The sequence below is a fragment of the Xenopus laevis genome, chromosome 8S (assembly GCF_017654675.1).
Source record: "Xenopus laevis strain J_2021 chromosome 8S, Xenopus_laevis_v10.1, whole genome shotgun sequence".
In the NCBI taxonomy this organism is placed as follows: domain Eukaryota; kingdom Metazoa; phylum Chordata; class Amphibia; order Anura; family Pipidae; genus Xenopus; species Xenopus laevis.
The window spans coordinates 44,765,133-44,784,503 of NC_054386.1; the positions used below are offsets into that span (position 1 = coordinate 44,765,133).

General features: G+C 39.0%; 2 protein-coding genes across 5 annotated transcripts in view; one reads left to right on the plus strand and one right to left on the minus strand.

Annotated features, from left to right (window-relative positions):
• The window catches only part of arhgap4.S (Rho GTPase activating protein 4 S homeolog), an 87,872-nt gene extending 76,292 nt beyond the window's left edge, over positions 1-11,580 (plus strand). For 2 of the 4 annotated variants that reach the window (XM_041575217.1, XM_041575220.1), the window contains exons 18-23: positions 2,645-2,721; positions 6,845-7,025; positions 8,178-8,270; positions 8,349-8,501; positions 8,718-8,874; positions 9,578-11,580. In XM_041575217.1, the coding sequence (XP_041431151.1) occupies positions 2,645-2,721; positions 6,845-7,025; positions 8,178-8,270; positions 8,349-8,501; positions 8,718-8,874; positions 9,578-9,790 (874 nt within the window). In that variant the 3' untranslated portion in view covers positions 9,791-11,580. The remainder of the gene's footprint in view (positions 1-2,644; positions 2,722-6,844; positions 7,026-8,177; positions 8,271-8,348; positions 8,502-8,717; positions 8,875-9,577) is intronic. The other 2 variants (XM_041575218.1, XM_041575219.1) reach the window with 2 other exon arrangements.
• On the minus strand, positions 11,202-18,232 carry cav3.2.S (caveolin 3, gene 2 S homeolog). Its single transcript, NM_001086705.1, has 2 exons — positions 18,060-18,232; positions 11,202-12,112 (listed from the first exon to the last, which is right to left on the minus strand). The coding sequence occupies exons 1-2, from the start codon at positions 18,177-18,179 to the stop codon at positions 11,771-11,773; spliced, it is 462 nt and encodes a 153-aa protein (NP_001080174.1). The 5' UTR covers positions 18,180-18,232; the 3' UTR covers positions 11,202-11,770.
• Between the last annotated feature and the right edge of the window lie 1,139 nt (positions 18,233-19,371).

Below are 19,371 nucleotides of genomic sequence, written 5' to 3' on the forward strand. Positions count from 1 at the left end.
ACATTTTCTAATTGGACCAGTGTTGTTAGTGGAATACTGCAGGGCTCTGTACTAGGTCCCTTGCTTTTCAACTTATTTATTAATGACCTGGAGGTGGGCATTGAAAGTACTGTTTCTAATTTTGCAGATGATACTAAATTGTGCAGAGCTATAGGTTCCATGCAGGATGCTGCCTCTTTGCAGAGTGATTTGTCTAAGTTGGGAAACTGGGAAGCAAACTGGTAAATGAGGTTCAATGTTGATAAATGCAAGGTTATGCACTTTGGCAAAAATAATATAAATGCAAGTTATACACTAAATGGCAGTGTGTTGGGAGTTTCCTTAAATGAGAAGGATCTTGGGGTTTTTTGTAGATAACAAGTTGTCTAATTCTGGGCAGTGTCATTCTGTGGCTAATAAAGCAAATAAAGTTCTGTCTTGCATAAAAAAGGGCATTAACTCAAGGGATGAAAACATAATTATGCCTCTTTATAGGTCCCTGGTAAGGCCTCATCTGGAGTATGCAGTGCAGTTTTGGACTCCAGTCCTTAAGAGGGATATAAATGAGCTGGAGAGAGTGCAGAGATGTGCAACTAAACTGGTTTGAGGGATGGAAGACTTGAATTATGAGGGTAGACTATCAAGGTTAAGTTGTTTTCTCTGGAAAAAAGGCACTTGCGAGAGGACATGATTACACTTTACAAGTACATTACAGGACATTATAGACAAATAGCAGGGGACCTTTTTACCCATAAAGATGATTACCGTACCAGAGGCCATCCTTTCAGATTAGAAGAAAAGAGCTTTAATTTGAAGCAACATAGATAGTTCTTTACAGTGAAGACAGTGAGGTTGTGGAATGCACAGCCGGGTGATGTTGTGATGGCTGATTCTGTTAATGCCTTTAAGAGTGGCTTGGATGATTTCTTGGACAGACATAATATCAAAGGCTATTGTGATACTAAATTCTATAGTTAGTATAGATATGGGTATATATAATTTATGTGAAAGTTTGGAGGGGTGTGTGTATGGTTGGTGGCTTTACATTTGAAGGGGTTGAACTTGATGGACTTTGTCTTTTTTCAACCCGATTTAACTATGTAACTATGTAAAGACTGCTGTACACAAAATGGAATTTGTACATTGTATTTTTGGGGAGACAAAAAACAGGTACTGATCACATGGGCAAATTTACTTACCTCCGAAATTGCGCCATCGATGGCTTCACTGAAATCGCAACACTTCACCAGGCGTAGTAGATTAGCCAGGACGCCTAATGCTTGCACAGTTGCGCTAGCGTTACTGTGGCAAGCAAAAAAAGTTACATTAGCGTTGGATAATTTGCATACGGCGGGAAGTTAAATGGACATATATATTGTTGCAGCCAATACATTACACTACACAAGCCCAGGGAACCTTAATAGATTAAACTAGTTATTATATTGCCCTACAAATGAGCCCACTGTATAGTTTATATGTCATATGTTAGGAAATGTAGGGTGGAACCCGGGTACCCCACCAAAAAAATTACGATCTTTTGCAGCCTATCGCCCTGTAAAAAGTAAAAGACGCCAGCGTTTTTTAGGACTTAGAAAAAATGTAATATATTTTTTGACCAACTCCTATCTACTCTATTGCACTCCGCCTGGTCTGAGCTTGCGAAGGCAAGTCTGATGCAAGAGGTAACGTTCAGTCAAATCTCAGTCTTAGTGAATTAGCATAGTTACGTTAGTTCGCCAGAGCGCAACTTCGCCTGGCATTAGCGAAGTATTGCTAGAGTCTATCTACTTCGCTAGCAAAGTTAAGCCAGCGCCCAGTTAGTAAATTGGCGAAATTCCGAAAATGACGTCACGCTGGCAAATTTTCGCCAGCGTTAGTCAATTTGCCCTTTAGTAAATTTGTCCCAGTGAATTAAGTGAGTATGTGCAACTCACTGGTCTCATTGCATGTCTTTTAACTTGCCCATGCCTTCCTGCTGCTACCCTACCAGCTGGTCTAAATCTACAGTAACTGCTTGCTTGCTATATTTCACATATTATAACCATGTATTCTGCAGGTTGCTCTAAATATAGACAGGGTTGCCATCATGGGGTACAGGGGTTACTGCACTCAGGCCCTATGGCTGAGAGAGGCCTCGGATGACAAACATTTAATTTGTGGGCCAAAATGGAGTGGGACTTGTGGGGGCAGGGGTTTGGGCGGATCATGATTGAAGTTTTATGCATATTTGGTGTGTGGTTGGGGAGGAGCACCGTGTGGACCGACATCTTTTTTTCATGCTTGTTGTCAGAGTCTAGGGCAGTGTTTCTGCTAATTGTGTGCATGCATGCAAATGTTGAGGCCAGCACACAAAACAAATTGTGGTGCACACAAAGAATTTTGTGGGAAAACACAATTTTGCATTCATTCTGACCCAAGCTCACCATTTTTTAAATTGTGCACGCAAACTTAAAATGTGCGCACAAGATCATTTTTCTGCACATTGCTTGGAAGGAATTAGAGGGAACTTTGGTCCAGGGGCCAATAATTGGGGTTCAATGGGGGGGGCCTTGCCCAATGATAGCTGATAGCAACCCTGAATATAGTTTTTGTACTTTAAACTATTGTGTTGTAAAAACAATGAAAAGACATAAGTCTAAACTTTCTTTGTTTTCTATCCCATTAGTGAACCACTGGCCATTGATGCTCCCATTGATGAGAGTGAACAAGAACAACAGCAAGAGTTGGTCCTCAGCGAGGATGGTCAGGAAAACATGGCCCTTTTTACATTTTTTAAAATAATTTGTATTTTCTGTCTGCTTTCCTCTGTACCTTTTGTTGAGCCAGTGACATAACAATGCGCTGGATCCCCTCCCCCTCCAAAATAAATCTTCAGAGGGGCCTGGCACACACAGCAGCCACTACTTGGCCTTCCCACCACCTGCTCAAACCCCCCACTCCCCACCTGCAAGTGAGAGGATGGGGAGGGGGGATTTCAACTGTAGAGGAATTAACAACCCTGCTGTCTGGGATGCTGCTGCTATGGGCTCTGCTTGCCCCTAGCAGTCAGCTCAACAACCCCTTGGATGTTGCTCCCAGTGGCCTCAAAGCTGGTGCTTATTTTTGAATTCCTGGTTTAGAGGCACGTTTGAATAAAAAACAGGTGTACTGCCAGCCTCAGCATTCACATACGGGCTATCAAATGGCAAATAATATAACTTATTTGCCACATCGGGAACATTTTTTCATGCTTGTGTTGCTCCCCAACTCTTTTTACATTTGAATATTGCTCAGGGGTGAAAAGGGTTGGGGACCCCTGCTCTATATGTATACCAGTGCTTTAGACAGCTGTACTCAGACTAATCTGGTGTGCTCTCTGTCCAATCAGCCAGCAGTCTAAACAGACAAAAAGCCTATTGAGTGGCATCACATGGTACATGTACACAGTCTCTGCTGTCAAAAGAGGTTTATCCTTTCTAAATGTGTTTGTCCTGTTACTTGTCTTAGTTTGTAGCCCAACACTGTATGGATCCTGGTTGTAAAGTAAAGGGCCAGTAATACTAAATAAAATGGATCTCTAGTGTAGGTCAATCTAAAAACAACTGGACTTGCTGAGTAATCAATGAAGACGTTTCACTACTCATCCGAGCAGCTTCAGTTCAAACATACTTCAAGTACAAGAACCTTTTTTATAGACAGAAACATGGCTGTGCAATGGGTTCTCCAGTCTCTCCCATTGTAGCAAACATGTACATGGAGAAAGTGGAACGGAGGGCCTTAGTTACTTTCCAGGGAACTACACAGACTCACAGGTATGTGGATGATACTTGGGTTAAAATCAGATCCAATGGGTGTCATTAGAACTCTGCACCACCGGGCAGAATGTGTGGCAACTGATACAGAGTCCAAAAACAAAGAGCAAAAACATCTCAGAGGAGCTTTGAAAGCGTGTGGCTACCCAGAATGGGCCTTTGTCAAAACAGCAGCAACCAAGCCCAACAGGAACACCAATAGAAATAACCGCCCGGAGACACATAGTAGGCGAAACATAGTCATCCCATATGTAGCTGGAGTGTCAGAGAAACTCAGGAGGATTTTCAACAAACACCATGTCCCTGTGATTTTCAAACCTAGCAACACACTGAGACAAAAACTGGTACACCCAAAGGATCAAACACCAAAAGAAAAACAAAGCAATGTGGTATACGGAGTCCAGTGTAGTGAGTAGTGCACAGATCTATACATTGGAAAGACAAAACAACTGCTAGCGAATGGCTCAGCACAGGAGGGAGAACTTTACAGGGCAAAACTCAGTAGCCTTTCTACACTTAAGTGACAAGGGACACTCCTTTGAAGATAGCAAGGTCCAAATCTTGGATAAAGAAGACCGCTGGTTTGAACGAGGTGTGAAAGAGGCAATTCATGACAAGGTGGAGAGACCATCTCTGAACAGAGGCGGGGGCCTTCAACACCACCTGTCTGCTACATACAATGCTGTTCTAACATCTGTACCCCGGCGGATTCAGAACACTTCACACATCCATTCATGCAACTCTCACAAGTAACACCTGTATCTAGGAGTTGCATGACACATTGGATAATCCTATCACAACTACACAGAATCAACACCTCTGTGAATTTCTTCAGATGTCACCTCTTTGAAGAGTTACAATGTGCCATGTAAATGGATTAGTGGAAGAGTTTATATGCCAAAAACTTCCCACACCAGTCAGTTGAACTGAAGAAGCTGCTCGGGTGAGTAGTGAAAACTTCTTCATTGATTACTCAGCAAGTCCAGTTGTTTTTAGATTGACCTATACTAGACCTATACTAGATATACCATGACCTGGATGAATGAAAATCTTCATAGTCATAAATAAAATAGAATTATGCATTAGAGTTGATATTCCCATTTTCTATTCTGTTCCTGTAACTATGCAACTATGGGCTTTTCTGTGTTCAGCCATTTTTTAAAATCTTTTGTCATCAAAGCACCATGCAGCCTATATTATTTAATGAAACTTTAGACAATACACTTTCATGACTGGGCACAAAAAGACTAATAAACATTTCTGTATGTAGTAATCATCAAATATCACGATTTGTACAGTGCAGAAATGTTGTTTAAATGTCTAAACACATTGCAACATGTTCTCAGTTGATATCCCTTTATCTATAACTTCTTTAAAGCAGGCACTCAAAAAGGCAGACTTCCACCTGGCAAAGGTTTTCAAAGTGAAAAGTAATTTATTGTATCCATAGCCTTACGCGTTTCGTGTTAACAAACACTTAATCATAGGCTAACTATACAGAGACTTTCCAAGGTATTTAAACAAATGTGCATTCCTACCTCAATGCTATTTTTTCTACTATTTCTTATATCTTATCTTATTTATTATGTACTATGCACTTTGGGTGTATAAATATGGCACCATATCACTTTCCAACCAACAAAGATGTACCATTATGGCACCTAAAAGAAAGAAAAATGGTGGAACTGCTAACCACACGCATACATTTAGTAAAAATCCTGGATAGCAATTGGTTCATTTTACACTAATTGATGTGTTACCACTGGTTCATTTGTTTAATTGAAAGTCTCTGTGTAGTTAGTCTATGATTGTTTGTTAACATGAAACGCGTAAGGCTATGGATACAATAAATTACTTTTCACTTTGAAAACCTTTGCCTGGTGGAAGTCTGCCTTTTTGAGTGCCTGCTTTAAAGAAGTTTTGGTTGTCTGCTCCCTATGCTGAGGGCTTAGGGCGGTGCACCTGGGCCACTTCCCAAATGTGGTGAGTTATTACTTTACTAACTTCGAGACCCCTTCCTCATATTTTCTATCCCTTTAACTATGACTAGTGTCTAGTAAAACTGGGGTATACACCTAAGCTATCATTATTGTGAGGGGTTTTAGCATGGAAAGTGAAAAAAGGATCATTAAATTACAAAGAACTGCAATTAGCACATTTCACTTCTCAGGAGCTTCTGTAGAGATGGAATACTGTTGTTTACTTAGCACTTAATAGCTTCTTCAAAACCACAAAACATCACACAACTTCACTGGCTTTCTCAAAAGAGCTGGAAAAAACATCCTCAAAGTTCCACAAACAACATGCAATAAAAGGTTATATTTACTGCATTTGGTACCAATAAAGAAAACCCATAACAATAATATCCAGATCTCTTCTTAACTTAAAAGGGTTGAATTAACTTTTAGTATGATGTAGAGAGTAATATTCTTAGACAAAGTGCATTTGGTATTTATTTTGTATTATTTGTGTGTGTGTTTTTTTTAATTCTTGTTACAGCAACTCTTCAGATTGAAATTTCAACAGTTACTGTATCTGGTTGCTAGGGTTCGTATTACCTTGGTAACTGGAGAGTATTTTGAATGAGAGACTGGTATAAAAATAAAATTCTAGCCTCACAGAGCAATAGTTTTTAGCTGCTGGGGTCAGTGACTCCTATTTGAGAGTTGGGAAATAATTAAAAAAACCTATAAAAAGAAATAATGAAGGCTAAATTGAAGAGTTGCTTAGAACTGGCCATTCTATAACAAGTATACTTAAAGATGATCCAACCCTTTAAAGACACAACCTCCTAGAACACTGGTATAATGTTTGATTTAGTCTTGGCTCACATGCTCATATGCATTACTTATTCTAGTTGTCTTTGTATGCTTTCCACCCACTCTGTGGGGCAGTGACCATCTGTAACGCTTAGCATTTAATCATGTATATACTGTAGTTATTTGTGTTCTAATAATACCCATCTGTATTATTAATGTGTTGTTTGAATGTAGAGTGCTGCACATATAAGTAAGCACTGTACAAATAAAAATATACATACTGTACATACTAAATGTGCCTTATCTCTTTTGCAGAGCTGGAACCTATAGAAGCCATTGCACGGTTTGACTATTTATCTCAAACATCTCAAGAGTTATCATTCAAAAAGGGTGACATTCTGCTACTTCATGGCAAAGCAACTGGAGACTGGTGGCGAGGCGAGATAGTAGGGACCTTGGGACTCATCCCCCACAAGTACATCAGTATTCCTGAGGGGTGAGTATCAGAGGGAAGTACACCAAGCTCAAAAGAATAGGCTGAACTGGTATAACATGGTTGGTATCAGTATTAATCACTGCTGTAATACTGGTTGTGAGGAGGCTATACCCTTAGTAACCAGATAAAAGCATGTTTAGTGAAATAAAGGCTTTAATAGGTTATTTTGATAAAGTGACTAGTCCGATTGGAATCTTGGAGTCAGGAAGGATTTTTCCCCTCTGAGAAAAAATGGAGAGGCTTTAGAAGGTTTTTTTTGCCTTCCTTTGAGTCAACTAGCAGGTTATATATAGACTTAAAAGTTTGAATTTGTTGGGCGTGTCTTTTTTCAACCTAACTTACTATGTTACTATAGTATTTAAAATAAAAATGAACTTATTACGTTAATTAAGGTAAGCTAAACAAGACAAGTCCAAATGCATGTATTAAATCAGGGAAAGTCCATAAGACAGGCTAAGGGTCATACCAGGAAATCAGCAGTAATGGTATTGGGACAGGATAGGAATACACTAACTTAATAGTAGCAGGACAGAATATTCAGATATTCAGCTTTGACTTGCTCAATGACAACAAGTAATTTTGCCGAATGATTTAACTGGGAAATTACCAGCAGCTGGATTAGGTGACTGAGGCTAAGAAAGCAAAAAGCATGAACAGTCATCACCATTAGTTACCATCCTCCACTCCCACTGCCTCCTGTTGCTCAACCTGGAGATGCAGCAAGTAAGGAGGCAAAATGTGAATTGTTAAATAGTTAATGTATAATTAGTTTGGCCACTAGGTGGAAGTGCTTCCTAAATTTAACCATGAAAGTTGTTGGTACTGAAAAGGAATAAAGCATACAGGAACAGGAAATACGATGGCGAGGGAAAGATGTTCCACTGTTAGTCTTGTTAGGACAGGTTACAACATATCACAAGTGGTAGATACTCACAGTTAGTAAGTAAGTTAGGGTACATTGTGACAGTAAGTAGTACTCTGACAGGAAAAACTTTATTGGGAATACTCAGACCACTGTAACAAACTGACTAACAAGGTTATTAGACATAATCTATTACACGGCTATTTACAAGTGAGGGTTTTTAATAGTAGGGGGTTACTGAAGTGTATTAATGCAAGGTCTGTTTACAAGAAAACCTTTTCTATCTGTAGAGCAGAGAAGAGGCTGGAGCAAAGGTGCCAAAAAAAAGAGTTTGAGTCTGGTGCAGCACATACTACCGATGATGGCCTTAAAGAACCATGCAGGTATAAGTAAAGTGAGGGGTGTACTTGGGCTGGAGGGTAGTTTCTTAACAGTCACATGTTATCATGCTCCTTCCACAGGCTACGTTTAAATTCTGACAGTGCTTGCTCCCCAAGGAAACACAGTGAAGGAAGCCCCATCAGGAAACTTAACTCTCCCTTCATGGACAATGTTCGGCATCCCTTCCCTTTGGCTTTTCCGGCCACTCCCAGGATGGGGGGACATATGGAAAGGTAAAGGAGAGGGTGGGAAAATATTTTAGTAAAGTGAATATGAAGCTTCCTAAATTCGATGGACAATGGTTTAAAGCTGCCTTTTAATACTGTTGATATACTGTATACACTGTAAACCATGGCGGTTATAAATAAATATTGACAAAGTTTACAAGTAGTATGCTTTTCATTAACAACCAATAATAAGGTGATGCTATTCTAACTTTAATTCAACAGTTGCTGTGAAATAATGAACCAGACAAAATCTATTGCTTATGTCTCCAGGGTACAACATGGTACTGGAGAAAGGAGAAACCTAATAGACAGTGCTTCAAAGAGTACCACTGCAACCAAAACCTGGCAAAATGATCGTCAGTGCATTGAAGTAGATAAGGTAAGAGTAGAAATGGAATGAGGGCATGTCCTGAATTTCTGAATAGAAAATGTTGGCTAATGTAATAAGTTGCAAAATCTGCATATATAATTGTTGCATAATAATACAAGTATGGGATACACTCCATTAAAATCAAATAATCCAACTTTTTTGAAATTATTTCCTTATGCTCTGTATTAATAAAACAGTACCTTGTACTTTATCCCAACAAAGATATAATTAATCCTTATTGGAAGCAAAACCAGCCTATTGGGTTTTATTTAATGTTTACATGATTTTCAAGTATATATATATATATATATATATATATATATATATATATATATATATATATATATATATATATATATATAATTTTTTCATAAAAGCAGATATACATGCCATTTTTGTTTATTTAATGTATGCAAATTGAGGAAAGATCCATTATCTTGAAAACCCCAGGTCATGAGCATCTGGATAACAGGTCCCATACCTTTTTCAACCCCCCCAATTGAAAGTTAAGGTAATGCTTGAAGCTTTCAAAGGGACAAACTGAATATCCCAATGTTATACAGTATGTACTGTACTTTAATTAAATGGCATTATGAACATTTTATTATTTTTAATAATTTTGCAACTCTGAATTTACCTTGCTAAGACTTAACAGGCAGTTTCTGGATCATTTAGCTTCCAAATTAAAATTCACAATTTTGTTTATGTGCAGGATGTGACAAAGAACATGCACAGCGTCTTCAAAGAGCTGCTGGGAAAAACTGCTCTAAAGCAGGTGAATGTAGAGGATCCTGTGGACCCTGTTAAAGCAGGAAAACCACAGGAAATTAAACAATTGGCACAAAGTTCCTCTGTTCAGTCACGTGGAAGCCCAGCAGTGAAAAAAGCAGCTTCAGGAAGAACTGTTTTTGGGACCCGGAGATGAACTTCAGTAACTGATATGTAAATGTGGGAAGAAAGCATTGTACAGACCAGCGGGTTCCTCAGTGGGAGAGATTGTTCAGCCATATTCATGTGTCTCAAACTCGTAAAAAAAAGTAATACACATAGGATGCTTGCTCTTCCTGTTGAGGGTGAATGGAGTTTACCTTAGAAGGGGTCAAGACTCCCTTAATCTATCTTGCACATTTGTTTTAATATATCAATGTGTGTGCAATTGCCATAAACATAAGCACAGCTATAATGCCAGCAGGGTCTTCCTTACCTTATCCTTTCCCCAAACTTGCCAGCACTGGACTCTTACTGTCAACACCAGAAACAAACAGGCAGAAGTATCTTCTATAGAAGTGGTTGAACTTAAATGGTTCCTTAAAGCCACTATAGTACCTTATAAGACACAAGTTTTGCCAAACATTCCAGAAGTTAGATATATAAGAACTGTAGACTAAAACTACCCTCAGAATCAATATAAAATCGTATACAATACATTCCTTAGACTTATTACCAACATTAAAAATAAATCAGAAGTGTGGGAGAAGTTTTGCTATATTAAAATGATGCAATTTTTATTAGAAGGAAAAGTCTGAGCTGTTGGTTACATACAAAGTTGTCTTGCCCATTGGAACAGTCAGTCGGTTTAGTGTGAGCTAAATGGACTGTTAAGCACTGAAGAACAGCACAAGCTTGTTAATATTTGCTAAGGATTTTTGTATTGCATGGTAGGCAGCATTAATAACAATTGGGCCTCCCAATGTCTTTTCAGTTTGAAGAGTATTCTGCACCAAATTCATGTAGCATTTAGTTAGGTTACTACACACCCCCCCAAATAGCAAATAGACTAAACCTGTTCTGGTTATATGTATCTAGTACGTATCTACCTTCTGTTAGGGATCAGTCCATTTGTTTGTAATTCTACATTTGCACATAATTGGTCACTGCAACATCACCAGCAAGATACACCAAACAAGGTAAACAGCTTTTTTTATTTTTCCCATTGTCACAGGGATCAAGGGTCTTGTGGCAGCGTATGGGTTAACAGATGTTCCCAATGTGAATGGCACAAAAGACAACTGAGAGCCCATTTTTTTAAATTTAGTTGTCCATTTTGCCTGGACTCCAATACTTTGTAACAAAACTGCTGTGGTTCGGCTGGCCCAGTCCTTTCCCTTTCAGTGCTGTGCTGTCAGTTCTTTATTCTGCCCACACTGGACCTGGCCACTCAGTAACCGCTCACCAGGAAACCCAGAATCTTTTGCTAAAAGTGCGATGGCACCCAGCATGTGTATATAAGTAATGCCATGTGTGGTTTGTGTGTGACAGAGGAGAACAGCCTTATATTTCAATCATCTGTTGTTATTTTTCACTGATCGTGAAAACTGTGACAGTCTTGTTTTTTGTTTTTTTTAAAGGATGGGTGAGAATGGAATTAAAATATCGCTGCTGTAAATATGGTTGCCCACATGGAGATTCTAAGTGGTACATTACTACTCTAGCATTGCACTTTTGGAATCTCTAACTCAGGAATACGCAACCTGTGCCTCTCCAGCTGTTACAGAATTAAAACTCCCAGAAGGCTTTGCAGCTGGTAAAATATGGGAGATGTGGCATGACAGCAGTTGGAGAGCCATAGATGGGTTTCCTGCTCCATATCTCCTCATTGTTTATCTCCTCATGTTTGAGGACCAGAAAAGTATTTTTACACCCTGCTCTGGTTCCCATTTAATTCCAGCTATTTGTGCTTATAAAGCAATGCTAATAAAAATGTGTTTTTATCTATGTTTGCCTGAGAATTTTTTGTTATTGTCTCCTTTAGCCTTATGTGTAGCCCATAACTTTAAGGTGAAAATACATGGTTTTAGAGAGTTCTGTAGCTCACTGCAGAGCAATAAGACCAATGGATGCTCTGAAAGTAATGGAGGAAGTTGATTGGGTATTCCACAGGAGAAAGAGGAACATGTGTTTATTCTTACGCTTCTTTTCTGAGTGCTACACGTATTCCACCCAGAACCTTTCCCATGGCCTCAAATATTGGGTCACAGAAGGTGCGAACACAGAGGGCATAGAACTGTCCAAGGCATTGCACTTCCATTAGATAGCTCTTAACACAAGGGACCACAGCCCAGATTTGGCAGAAAGACAAGCAAGCGAAGAGAAAGCCCCAGAGCAGTGCCAAAGGCAGTCCAAAGATAGCAGAGAGCACTCTGTAGCACCAGTATTTGGTCACGGTGAAGGTAGAGCTGCTGGCCTTCCACACTCCATCAAAACTGTGAGTGCCATCCGGCTCTGCAATCACATCTTCAAAGTCCACCTGCAAAGACAGAGCTACAGTGTAAATGAAAAGGTGCTGCTACTTTTTGTGCATCTCACATTCATGAACCGCTCTCCAATGTGTGGGGTAGCACTTTCTCTGAGCAGGGCATTGCAACTAAAATATTCAAAAGTAACAGACTCCTTTAGTTTCTGAGATATTCAAAGATATTCTATTTTTAAGAAAGTTAGTCCTTATTAAAGGGGAAATATACCTTGTCTTCAAGTATCAAATACACATTGGATACATTAAAGATTAAAATGGGCACTTACATTTTAGAAGGATGCTTATTGGAACAGCAGCCATATTTTGATTTCTGGACATGCAATAAAAGGTGTGTTGTGTGAGCAAAATTACATTACAATCAGATTGGTGTATTCAGTGCTGTGTTCACCTTTAAATTAACATGATGTAGAGAGTGCTATTCTGAGACAATTTATGGTTTTGGATTTATTATATATTATTATTATTATTATACTCCGGTCAGGATCTTCAGCAGCTATCTGGTTGGTAAGGTGCAATTTACCCTAACAGGCAATGAGAAAGAAGAATATGAATAGGAGAGGGCCTGTATAAAAAGGTAAATAATAAAAAAAACAGTAACATTAGAATTGTATTCCCACAGAGCAATAGTTTTTTTGGTTGTGGTGGTCAGTGATACCCATTTTAAAACTGGAAAGAGTCAGAGGTGGAAAGCAAATAATAAAAAAAACTATTTAAAAATTTAAGACCAACTAAAAGTTGCTTTGAATTGGCCATTCTATAACATACAAAAAGTTAACTTGAACCACCCCTTAAAAGGATCAATGGCAGAAGCTCTAACTTAGTAGACCTGCTTCTCCTAGATTCCTCAGCAAATTCTGGCATCAAGTCAGATGAAAGGGCTGAGTTTAGTTTGATAGATCTTCCTGTATAATCATGTCCAAAAAGATTGTTAATATGAAACAGAAAATGAATAACTGCGGATGCTGGACATTGTAGTTCATCAGCAATTATAATGTTCTGACTTTGATATCCCAGCACTCAGATGCTCTTATAAGGGAATTTCCATCATGCCTTTATGAGGGATACCATTAATTCCCACTGTATATTTACTGGATTAGGTGGGGGGGGGCACAAGCACCAGCTGTCTTTTCTGCTCAGGCATGTGTGACAGCAGCCTACGCTTGGATAGACATTCATTCTAGGTTAATTTTACACTGACTAGTGCCTATTTTTGCAGCTGGTATTTAGAAGCTGCCATCCGGCTGTGCATCTCACTGTGATCTAAGTGCAGAGATTTGCAGATTTTAGCTCTGAGAATTTTAAGAAAGGGTCTGTCCAATACAGTCATTTTTTTAAAGGGCTAAATACAATTGAAAAGGGCTAAATACAATTTATTTTTCTTTTCTATTCCATGTCAAGGACTTGAAATGAAGGGTTATTATATGAAAGAAATTTTAAACCATATGTATATAGTAGCTATTAATAGTTGCACCAGTTCATAACCTATAGAAACCTTGAAAAACTGACTTTAAAGGAGAAGGAAAGGCCAATTTAATTGGGGGTGGGTGCCAAAAGTTAGGCACCTCAAGTGATTAAATATACTTACCTTACACCCCGGGCTGGTGCTCCTATCAGGAAAAAACTGCACCGGCCCGGGGTTCTTCCACGAAGACTACAGAGTGATTTGCTTCCTTCTTCTTTCTTCAAATTTCCTGGGGCAGACGCATGCGCAGTAGAATGAAATAGCCGACTTTGTTAAAGTTTGGATTTTCGTGCTATTGCACATGCAAACCATGTGCATAGAAAGAAGATGGCTTGCTGGAAGAACCCCGGGCTGGTGCAGTTTTCTGCTGATAGGAGCACTGGCCTGGGGTGTAAGGTAAGTAGATACAAGCACTTGGGGTGCCTAACTTTTGGCAACACCAAGTAAATAGAGCATTTCTTTCTTTTTAATGTTGCAGTTCAGTTAGAATAGTAAAAGCAAATAGTTGATTGGATTCAGTAAGGTTGTTGGAAGATAGTTGGAAATAGTTATTTGAAAATAGCAGTCAGGAGCAGTGTTTATCAGCTTTAATCATCTGACTTGCAACATTGTTCAGGAGTCAGTCAGGAGTGCAGAGAAGCTTTTAATATGAATAAAAAGTTCAGCTGCCATTGAAACCATTGAAAATAATGCATATTGGAAAGTTGCTTAGAATAACATTTTCTTTAACTGTGCAAAAGGAACCATTTAACCCAGAATCATTAGAATGTCATAAGAGCACCCCCTAACAACCACAGCATATGCAGTAGGGTATAATATTCTATTTGGTGGTTTGTTTTGCAGTGTGCATGCTTTCCCTTAGCTGTTGAGAATAATTGACAAACAAAGTTAGAGCAACAGTAACACCAAAAATTTAAAGTTTTTTAAAGTAATTAACATATAATGTACTGTTGCTTTGCACTGGTAAAACTGGTATGTTGGCATCAGAATCTCTACAATATTTTATTAAAGAAGCTGCCGTGTAGCCATGGGGGCAGCCATTCAAAGATGAATAAGGAGAAAAGCCACAGGATACACAGCAGATAACAGATAATCTCTGTAGTATACAATGGGATTCTTCAGTATTGTTATCTGTTATCTACTGAGGCCTGTGCTTGAATGGCTGCCCCCATGGCTACACAGCAGCTTGTTTATATAAACTACAGTAGAGTTTCTGAAGCAAACAGATCAGTTTTACCAGTACAGGGCAACAGTACATTATATTTTCATTACTTTAAACCACTTTAATTTTTTTGGTGTTACTGTTCCTTTAAGTTAAGCAGCATTTTGCCTTTTTGGCAACTAGAACAAATGTTTTATCCTTTGCAGATCTTAATAGTAATCTATAAACACAGCAATAAGTGCAGTTGCACTAAAACAAATGCAAATGATTTTGTTATACTGCCTCTTTAATTAAGTCTGAGAAACCCTAGAGCTACGACCACCCTGAAAATTGCAGGAATTATGAGTGGATGGGTTAAGATCAAGTGCGACTTTTGTCAGGTCTTACAACACTTATTCTAGGGTTCCCACAACAGGTTGAGACACAATCTGTATCAGAAAATGTTAGCTACAACCAGTGGCGGAACTACCAGGGGAGCAGGGGGTGTGATTGGGCCAGGGCCCACACCCCCTCAGGGCCCCCCGCGCACTGCTGATTCTGGGTGGGAAAATCAGGTACGGAGGGGATTTGGGGGAGCCCGGCTGCATGTCCCACACCAGGACCCACCCCTCTCTAGTTATGGTACTGGCTACAACTGGTATAGTAAGGAGAGAGAGTGCTTATCGTAGCAGTGGGATAATAGTCTCTGGGAAGGGACTATGGCTGTGGGATAGCAGGTATAGTAAGTAGAGATGGCCACTATAGTAGCAGTGGGATAATAGTCATTGGGAATGACTGTGGCTGTAGAATAGCAGGTATAGTAGGGAGATATGGTGCCTATAGTGTCAGTGGGATAATAGTCTCTGGGAAGGGACTGTGGCTGTGAGATAGCAGGTATAGTAGGGAAGGGACTAAAACTGTATCCTAGTAGAGCAGGCAGTGGCTTAACTACCGGGGGAGCAGGAGGTGCAATTGCACCAGGGCCCACTCCCCCCTCAGGGCCCACCAGAGATCGCGCCACAGATCGGTGGTGCATCAAGTGCATACTGTACTTTTTCCTCTGTTACTGTACTGTACAGAGAAAAGGGGGTAATGTTGACCCCCAACTATTTCTAATGGAGTAAAAACACATAAAATTAAAACCAACGGCAATACGTGAGTGAATAATCAGTCATACAGGAACAGAACTCAGGATGTTATCTATAGTAGTGGTGGGGTAATAGCTTCTGAGAAGTGACTACAAGAGATGGTACCTGCAGTAGCAGTGGTGATAATATTCTCTGTAAAGGCACTTTGTCTATGGGATATTAGGCAAGCAGGATGAGATGCTCCTCTAGCACAAAGGGAAAACATTTTTCCCAACTCAGTAACAGCTAGTAACCAATCGGAACTTGCTTTCATAATTCTGTATAATTCTGTATTAGACTAAATAAAGCTATAATGAGTAATGAGTTAGTGGGTTGGGCTAAATAAAGCTATAATGAGAAATGAGTTAGTGGTGGGGCTAAATAAAACTATAACGAGTAATTAGTTAGTGGGTGGGGCCTTACAGCTTAGTAGCAAAGTATTTGTACGGCACCAAAAACTCTTGGGAATTTACCTCTTCTGCAAACATAAACTAAATTGCAAGTCAGTGCAACTTACAGGTGCGGAGTTTTGGGGCTGAGCTAAGTTTTTTTCTTTTTCCCCCATATCCTTACAAAACAAAAAAATACAAACCTGTTGCATAACTAGATGTTATTAGGCCCCATCGCAAATTCAATTTAGGGCCTCAAAAGTTTAGGCATAGGACCCATTATACAGCAACCTGTTATCCAGAGTTAAGAATTACAGGAAGGTCACCTCCCATAGAGTTTATTTCAATAAATAATTAAAAAATTAAAAATGTCTCCTTTTTCTCTGTAATAATAAAACAGTACCTTGCACTTGATCCAAACTAAGATTCATTAATGCTTCTTGGTGGAAAAACAACACTATTGCCTTTATTTCATGTTTAAACAAATTTGAGCAGACTTAAGGTATAAAGTTTCAAATTACGGAAGACACCTTATCCGGAAAACCCCAGGTCCCACGTACTTTGAGTAACAATTCCCTAGCCTGTAACAGTTTCTATGTAATATGCTTAACACATCTGACACAAGCCTAAAAAACATACATGATTTATATGGCTTACACATGCAGTTATAACTGAACTGGATCAGCCTATTCCACAAGTTTTTAAAGTTTTTGGCTTTATGCCCCTTTTGTGAAACACTTTTTGTTCAGAGCCCTCTAAGTTCATCATTTTTAAAAGTATATACAAATTGTAAAATCCTTGGATGCAGTAGCTCATTGATTAACTCAGACCATTGATTACCTCCAGGGTCCATACCCTCCACTCTGACAACGATCACATACCCATCACAGGCATGCCATTGTTCATATTTAGATAGTGCCTGTCTATATGAATACATGATGTAGTCTAGACCTTCTTTGTGTTCCTTTCTAAACTACAAGCCACAGTATTCTCAGCCATCTTTTGAATATACTGCTCTATACTCTTTTAAAAAATTATTGAACTGCCTAATAAGAAAGCTGGTAAACTCTCATTCTATCTTCTGAGATATCCCCACATTCATATAGAAGTATAGGATTTATTATCTAGAATACTTGGGAACTGGCATTTCCTGAACTTTCCATATTTTTGATGACCATACCATAATCTGTTAATATTGATTCAAACTATATATGAACCCAATGGAATCGATTTGCTACCGACATGATTTTTTGCAGCTACATACTGTTTATTATTACAGAGAAAAAGCTAATTATTTTTAAAAATTAGAATGATTTGCTTAAAATATTCTATGGCAGATTGCCTTCTTGTAAACTTCCTCGATATGTGCTTCCAGGAAAGGGATCCCATATCTATATTGTGCTTTATCTCCTTCCTAACTCCTAAAGTCAGCAGTGTTCCATTTAAAGATTTATCTACTACTAATTCAGTGTATTAGTTATATTTATTTCTTGGTATTCATTTAGCACTGACCACTTAAAGATATTATAGCATAGTATGTCTAGCATAACCCTTGACTACTGTGCAACATTACCACAAATACATAACTGTATCATGTATGGCAAAACCCCTAGATTATAAGCTCTTCCTCTGACCTTATGTCTTGATTTATACTTATCTCATGATTTGTAATTGTTTTGATTTTATGTCAGATTGTATTTTCTCCCCCAAAGATTGTACAGAGCCAAAAACACATAATTTCATTTATAAAAATGTACAAATAATGGTTAAATTACATAGGTATTTGCCTTGGCAATGAGTAAAACTCAAACCCCATACTCACTTGTACCACCTCCTGGTTGATCTTCTTGGGGTCCCTTTGCACCAGGTCTATCTCTTTAGTTAATGCCTCCGTGTTTGATTTGTCCTGCTTTGCTGGTTCTGGTTGTTGGATTTGTGCCATGTCCTGGTAATATGCCTGTATCACCCTTGTCCTGGCTCTCGAACTGTCCTGATGCTGCCTGAACTACTGTGCAAAGCAGAGCAGTTGGCTGGTAATATACAGAAGCACCTCCCTCAAAAGCCTTTCCCTAAGCACAACCCAGGGTGGTAAGGTGGTCTCTGCCCATGTTCATATTGCATATATGCACTACTTTTAGTTAATGGTGATTACCATTGTCTTTTTACATCTGTTAGTGGTAAAATATTTTTGTAAAAACTGGTCATAAAAAAATACACATGCTCCCTTTTTTAAACAGATCACATGGCCACCCCTATATTCTGCCCAGTGGCCTTGGTAATTTGGTCACAAAGTCCCTCCAGCAGATCTTAAACTACAATACCCATCACCCCAGCAGCCACCATATATCCTACAGCAGTTTCTGGCTAACCAGCCGTTTACCTGCCCCCCAAGCATTAAACACAGTTACAGATAGCTTATAGTTTCCCATTATCTCTGTAGTACATGTTTTTGCAGAAAAACTATGACAAGTCCAAGCTGTGCAGTAGAGGTTTGGGCTAAAGATTGCTTTCTGCCTCAAGATTGCTTTCTGCCTCACCCCCACACACACTAGGCTGTATGTGCCTTGCCCTTTCACTGGGACTGTTCTCACTTATCTTAATTTAGCTCTAGTAGCACTTCATGAAATGTGAGCCTTGCCCTCTCTCCAATGCCTCCTGTGAAGTTATTTGAATTCTTCGCCCCCATGTGAAATTTCTGTTTTGGGCTTGGTTTCTAGCAGAAGAATATTTCAGTGTCCTCATTGGCAACAGAGAACTTTTTGCTAGGGTGTCACAAGAAATCTAGCTGAGTATGGTACAATTTTTGTTTACCACAAATACAAACCATACAAAATATTGTGGTCTTCATTTAACATGCATACATTTAATTGCAATTGAAAGATATAATTAATCTTTATTAAAGACAAAACCATCTTATTACGTTTAATTAATGGGTTTAATACTGAAAATTTATTTCGATATCCAAATTACCAAAAGATCTGTCTAACCACATTGGAAAACCCACATGTCCTGAACATTCAGGATAACAGGCCCCTAACCTGTATATCTATTTAAACCATGTGAGAGTTTCAAGCAAATGTTAAATTAAATGTTCAGTGCAATTTAGCCACCTACTTCTATGGGGATGGAAAAGG

Excerpts from the sequence above, each read along its gene's own strand:
- cav3.2.S (NM_001086705.1), bottom strand. The coding sequence starts at position 18,179 with ATGGCACAAATCCAACAACCAGAACCAGCAAAGCAGGACAAATCAAAC. Across the intron at positions 12,113-18,059 it reads TCAACCAGGAGGTGGTACAA|GTGGACTTTGAAGATGTGAT; the intron begins GTGAGTATGGGG and ends CTGTCTTTGCAG.